This window comes from Limulus polyphemus, unplaced genomic scaffold (assembly GCF_000517525.1).
Source record: "Limulus polyphemus unplaced genomic scaffold, Limulus_polyphemus-2.1.2 Scaffold538, whole genome shotgun sequence".
Lineage (NCBI taxonomy): Eukaryota > Metazoa > Arthropoda > Merostomata > Xiphosura > Limulidae > Limulus > Limulus polyphemus.
In genome coordinates, this window is record NW_013666148.1 from 380,251 (window position 1) to 387,459 (window position 7,209).

At 33.4% G+C, this 7,209-nt stretch overlaps 1 protein-coding gene across 1 annotated transcript in view; it reads right to left on the minus strand.

Annotated features, from left to right (window-relative positions):
• The window catches only part of LOC106458963, an 89,201-nt gene that overhangs the window by 6,251 nt on the left and 75,741 nt on the right, over positions 1-7,209 (minus strand). Inside the window, exons 14-15 of the mRNA XM_013918533.2 lie at positions 3,444-3,554; positions 820-884 (exon numbers count right to left, since the gene is read on the minus strand). Coding sequence (XP_013773987.2) covers positions 820-884; positions 3,444-3,554 — 176 coding nt within the window. The remainder of the gene's footprint in view (positions 1-819; positions 885-3,443; positions 3,555-7,209) is intronic.

Sequence of the window (7,209 nt, forward strand, 5' to 3'; positions counted from 1 at the left end):
GTAGGTCCATTTTATTGTTGTTCTTTCTACTTGCCGTTATAACACATTTTCTTCTCATTATTTCATTTCTTTTGTGCATATATTGTTATATAGAAGATATTTTAAAGTGATTCATCAGGTGGAAAACGAAGTTTTATAATAATGGAATGTACGAAAAGTGACCCGAAAAACGGCGATAACTCGGTAAAACGTGGCCCAGTTTTAACAAAACTTGTTTTATTCTGTTTCTATTCTCATTTCATTACAAATATGGCGCTATTGTGCGCCGTTTTTGCTCTATTTAATTACAGACAAGCACACAATCAAACAAACAATCTCAGAGTTTTAGTAGTATATAGATAATACAACAATTATATCAAAGGTGCAATTACACATGCACATACACAAACACGCTAATATATATGATTATATATGATTAAGTGAACATTTAGATATTAAAATTCCTCGTGTAAACAAATATGGACACGCTAATTGATAAATATACTCTAATATGTAAAAACATGAAATATAGGTTCTTCAGAAGATTAGTAAGCCTTTCAATGTTACATAAACATTCTTTGTCAGATATATTTTGATCCGTAAAATTTTATATAACACTTTGTTTGTGTGCGACTTATATATTGAATTTGTAAAATAATTAGTCATTGTACAACTTCAGATTTTTTCATAGTTTCGTTCTGCAGTCGTGTGGAAAGTGTCGCTTACAATTGTCTGTCACAAACATAATAATCTCCTGAAATGCGATCCTCATTTTAAAATATTTATTTGCATATTTCAGAACATAATACCAACACCTGCTTTAAAGTATAATCTTCTTACCGAAAGTATGGATCTTCAAACAGTCCAAGTTCGTTGCCCAAGTGTTCACTGTATAAAGCCCAACCCTAGATAACAGATAATATATTTTTAATATGCAAAACATTCAACCTTTTTTTATATTTAGATAAAACATGTCGGTCAAGGTTTTCATGTGTTTGATACAATAGGCTTTCCTTCCTTTAGAAGATAACACGAATGGGCTTTAGATGTGGAAATAAACTTAGAAAAGATTGCAAATATTTCATGAACAAAACTTCTTTGATATGACATAACTGGCTATGAAAATGTTCTCAAACTTTACCAGGAATTGAGCAATAATTATAAATAATGTTTCAAATGTTTAGTTATTCACATTGAAAAACTATTCACACATTTTCTTAAGATCCGTCAAATACAAAGGAAGTGTACAAACATTGTTAAACTTCCCAAAACAAAATGTATGAGAAATATAAACATATAACATTAAATTATTTGAAAAAACATTCGATTTTAGCTGCAACACTATTACTGCTAATCATATTATTTTACTTCCGGGTTTGGGAACATTTTTGCGGCAAAATATCATAACTGTACTTCCGAGAGTTTTGTGGTGTCTTTGAGTGCTAGACATGCTACAAGGTGTCAATCTGTATTCACCAAATAATCTGTGGTGTCTAGGAGTTACAGACATGCTACAAAGTGTCAATCTGTATTCACCAAGAGTTTTTGAGGTGTATTGAGGGCCAGACCGATTACAAAGTGTTTGGCCCGGCATGGCCAGGTGGTTAGGGCACTCGACTCGCAATCCGCAGGTCGCGGGTTCGAATCCCCGTCACACCAAACATGCTCACCCTTTCAGCCGTGGGGGCGTTATAATGTGACGGTCAATCCCACTATTCGTTGGTAAAAGAGTAGCCCAAGAGTTGGCTGATGACTAGCTGCCTTCCCTCTAGTCTTACACTGCTATATTAGGGACGGAAGATAGCCCTCGTGTAGCTTTGCGCGAAATTCAAAAAACAAACAAACAAAACAATACAAAGTGTCAAATCTGTTCTCTATTGTCTATGAAAACCAGGCATGCTACACAATGTCCAAAGTGTGTTCATCAAGTGTTTTGTGGTGTATATGAGTACCAGGCATTCTGCTAAGTTTGACAATTGTACTCACCAAAGGTTCTGTGGTGTTCTGATGTGACTTATGTTGTTCCTTTGATGAGGAAAACTTGTTTTATATGTTTGGGCTGTAATCTGTTATTTGGAAGTGGATGCAGTGTTTTTCTTAATCAGTTCTCTTGTTGGAAAGACAAATGTTTTTCTCCGTTAAATAGACATGATACTAATGTGTACCAGAGAAAATAACTTTGCATGGTAATCTAAAGAAACGTGGTAAGCAATTTATACGGCGAACTGACATGGGTAGTTTATAGCATGTGCTTATGAATGAGCTAGTCCTCTTTTACATGAAATCTTCGTGCATCATTGGCTTCATTAAGATCTTGAAATAATTTGAATGGACGACTACTCACACACACCAAGTGTGTACTCCAGAGTACTTGATTTATTCGATATTCTTAAATGTGAATGTTCTTTCATTCGTGTCAGCAGTTTTCTTGCAGAAAAACTTATCTAACCCTATTTATTAAATTGTAGTATAAATTATGTATAAAGTTTCTGTAAAGTCTTCTAGTACAAGAATAACATTTTACAACGATATTTAACGTTTTTAGTGTTAAAATTTATTAACTATTTGAAGTTTCTAAAGAATGAGTCTATTGCTGATATTATTTAAGAATGCAAAAAATTACATTTAAAAATTTTCAAAAATAAGTAGCGTAATATTTTAACGGATATAAACAATTTAATGTGTTACCAAAGTTTCTATATCTCAATGTTATATTTTAAAGCAATATCATAAAGTTCACAAACATTTGTTAACTTCTTAAAATAAACGAAATAATATTTTGTTTAAATCTTTAATTCGTTAGACTGTAGAGGCTTTTGGTTTATTGAAACAAGAAGTTAAAAGTGTAGATTGTTTTAAACTTTAAAAGAAGTACAGAATAATAAAATTTTGAAGGAAAACCCTTTGATTAAATTAATTAATTTAAAATGATATCAGGTTAAAGATTCGTTTAAAGAACAAACGGATGCTGTAATATTTAATCTTTAAGCTTATGTTTTAACTGAGATTGAATAAATATTCCTTGCTTTTGGTTCAAAATTTAGTAAACCTAACAAAATCTGTAGATTATTTTCTACATTCTGAACAATTATTATCTGAACAGCCTATTTGTTCTACTTCTGAAGTAACATTAGAACTCAATTTCGTAGAAAAGCTTTAAGTTTTTTTAATAATTATAACACTGATTATAATTTTTAAATATAAATAAGAAATGAATTGTGAATTGTCAGCGGACTTGACATAGAGTTGAAATTGGCAACACAGCACAAGCACAAAACTGAGAAGGAGACTCATCAGTACATGGTAGCATCTTTTCCATGCTCAACAGTAGAGTTATGTTTATCACAGGCGTGGAAGTATTGTGGGTATTTCGGAGAATATCACAAGTTTTGGAGATGCTCATGTTCATACACAAGATCACTGTAAAGCATATGTAATAACAATATGAATTTAACTCAGTTTACCTCAATATAAGCTGTATAGAATGGAAAATGCGAGGGAACGTCTGATAGTTTTCTGTACTCAACATACCGTCTGAAGGAAGGTATATTTTTTCGTTCCATGTTGTAGGAGATCTGGAAACAAACCAAATAAAGTTAGACATGAAAAAACTAAGACTATCTGGAAACAAATAAAGGAAAGTATAATTTTCTCGAAATTAAAGAAAAAAGTAATAAAAATTTTGATTTGGTTATAGTTTTTGCCTAGAGCTGCCTGTAAACTATGAACTAATTAACTAGAGGGGAAGGCATCTAACTAATAGCACCACTTTCAGCTTTTATCTGACCGAATATTGGGATGTAATGATGCGTTATTGATATATAACGTAACATTAAAGGAAGACAATGGAGACCGTTTGGTCCATCTAGGCCAACCTATCCACTAGATTAAACTAAACACTAAAACCTCAAAGCCAGCCCTTATTATTCAAATATTTATTTAGCTTTCCCTTTCAAAAGAAAAAAGTTCAGCTATCTTAACATATTCTCACTTGACAACTTTTACATCTCAGGCATCTTCACAGTACCTCTCCTCTGATTATTTTACAACAATTCGATGCTCTTTCAACGTAAGGAACCTAAGACTGAAAACGGTACTCCAACTGTGGCCTAACGAATAACACTATTAACTCTTTGTGTTCAATATTTCCTATTTATCCTGCCTCTAGCAGCAGCACATTACTTGAATGGCTTAAGAACACCACGATCATTTTTCTTTCATAGCACTTTTAATATTATTCCCACCAAATTTATACTCATCAGCAAATGTTAATAAACTATTGATCATTCCTTCATCTACAGCATTGTGCAAAAGTGTTAGGACAAGAGAATGTTTTGTCATTTTTTTTTCATTCTATGGGGCTAATTCTTCCATGCCATTACAGAATGTAAATTTCAACACTGTGGTAATGCTTCACTGATCCCTGTTGACAGTTGAATGAGCCAGGGTGAGAATACTTATCATTCTTTAGAATTCCCATTTACTTGTACCAAGGACATGTCATAAGGGTTCTGCTTGAATGAACATACTGATCAAATTTAGGGTCTGAATTAACTGTTATGGCACCCCATGCAGTGTCTTAACTATATCGAAAGAAGCTAGCAACTGATACTGGTATATGCTAGAAGAAATCAATTTAATAGCACTCCACAAATAAACCTTGATAGAACAATATTTAACCCTATATATTAAGTTTTGTTGTCGTGCCACGGCCCAAAAAGCGTAGAGAATTGTCAGTAAAAAAGAAGGTTTGCATAAAAGCTTTACGTGATGCTGGTTGGACTCTCCGACAAAGTGATGCAGATTTGAAATACTCCCCAAACACTGTCAAGTATACCATAGATCGTGAGACCGAGACAGATAAATTTGAAAATAGGAAAGAAAGAGGCAGAACACCTAAAGTCAATGATACTGATGTTGTACGTTCGGCGAAAGAAAGGCGAAAGATACTTACGTCAATGCATGGCACCTACCATGAAGCATGGGGGAGGTAGTGTGATGGTTTGGGTGTTTTTCTGCTGAGGCAACAGGAGAAATTTGCAAAATAGATGGAATAATGGACCAGAGCAAGTACCACCAGATACTGATCCGTCATGGTATACCCAATGATTTGCGTATTATTGATAAAGGATTCTACTGCAAAGAAGATAATGATCCCAAACATTCATCCAACCTAAGCAGAAACAATGTAGCTAAGAAAGAAGCTGCTGGAGTCATTCAAATGATGCAATGGACCCCATAGAGCCCCGATCTCAACCCAATTGAACAGATCTGAGAGTTGATAGATCAAAACTTGACAAATCAACAGTTGCTTCCAAAGAAACTTTATGGGAGTGTGTTAGAGACATTTGAAATAAAATCCCAAAGGACATTTAAACAAAGGACATATTTGATTAAATATGTTGCAACAATGCTTAAATTCAATGAGTTTCTGTAGTATTAAATATGAAAATTAAAAGATTTTGATGTTTCACTTGTGATTTACCTTCCATTTTTCTTTGAAAGTAGCCTGAAATGTAATTTTTGACTTTATCCTGACAATTTTGCACTTTTTTATATTTATAATGGTTTCAGTTATTCCCATTAATTTAGAATCCTCTCCTTTGACCAAAGCTTTAAATTCACCCATCTAATTTCGTATATTTCTAGAATTGCAATAACAACAGTTTAGCCTACCATTAAAACTGCTTCTATAACTTGTTTCCACACTATACTCCGCTCCACATCTTATTCTTATCTTAATTATTCAGGCCCTCTCCACTTCTAATCCTAGTTTAAATTGCTATTACAGTTGAGTTAATAACCCTGCAAACTAGCCAGCCCATCTCCTATTTAAATGTAAACCATCCCCTTTCCCACTGAATTGATTTCAAAAATACAACTAGCCAACCTAATCTTCCTTATATAACAACCTAAGCTGAACATTAAGCCCTAGTGACCTACACTTAATTTCATCTCTGAAGTTAAGTCTTAGAAGTATCCACAACAGAATTAACTTATTATGGACTTTTTTCGAATGCCTTTATTAATGCCTTGCACTTAACAATAAGCTCATCTGCCCTACTCTTCTTTACAACATTAACCTCTGTGTGTACTACAGAGATTGCCTAGTATATTTTATTATATCACTTGCTCTGTTGGTTTTACCCTCCATCCTTCCCTTTGGATAACATAATCTAATCATTTTCTCCCTCTTTGCCCACAGAATATCCTATCCGCATGCTATAATAAAGAATCTTCTATAACAATAACATCCTTATGTTTTTCACTCCCATCCATATTTGTCCATTTTGTTATCCCTCCCTAAGCTCATTGTTTAGGCAAGTATTTTATTTAATTAACCTGTTCATTATAGTTAAATCTACTACTACTAGGGCTAGTAGTATAGTTTTTAACTACCTAAAAGTCATTATTAGCCAATGTATCATTTGCATGCAAAAACGCAATTTCCCCTTTAAATACTGCTGTCATTCTTCACAGTTTATTCTTCTCTTTGTCCATAACCACTTACCTATTTAGGACAGCATCAAATTTATTCTCCAACTTACACTTACATATTGTACATAGAAACTGTAAAACTTTACTACTAGCTTTCTTGAGTGTGCATGTCGGCTCCAAATTCCCAAATAATGCCCACTTCTTGTTCGAATCGCAATTAACAAACTATGAGCACTTAATATTTGCATTACCCTTAACAAGTGTAATCTGGAAACAAATAATCTATGTTCATAAACTTCAATATGTGTGTGTATCTGTTCCTTATAAGTTACCACATACCGCTGTGCCACTGGAGGGCGACCACTAATGTTAGAGTTCTTGAAAACAGTATGTCTTTCTTTTAAAAATTTATATATTTTTATTGCATATTTAATATTTATTATATTAGGAAGAAAAATAGAAGCACAATTTCCTATGCTTTGTAAAAACGAGTTTTTATTTCACCTTTTCAACGGCTGGGTACTACAGCTAGTCAATAATAAATACAAGTATCCTATTGACAACACTAATCTCAACGATCAATCTGTGAACCGGCGCCAATCAGTCACAAACACCTAGTTAGTCCGTGCAATGTAAATCGTAATGGTTTTTCGTTGTATTCGCATTGTAATGGTCTGCGACAACTTATGCATATAATGAGTGGTCTCTGATATCAAAAAAAGGTTAAAGAAATACTGGACTAAAGCGACACCAGTTCACACACAGTCCTTAACATGAGTTCATCAGGGATAT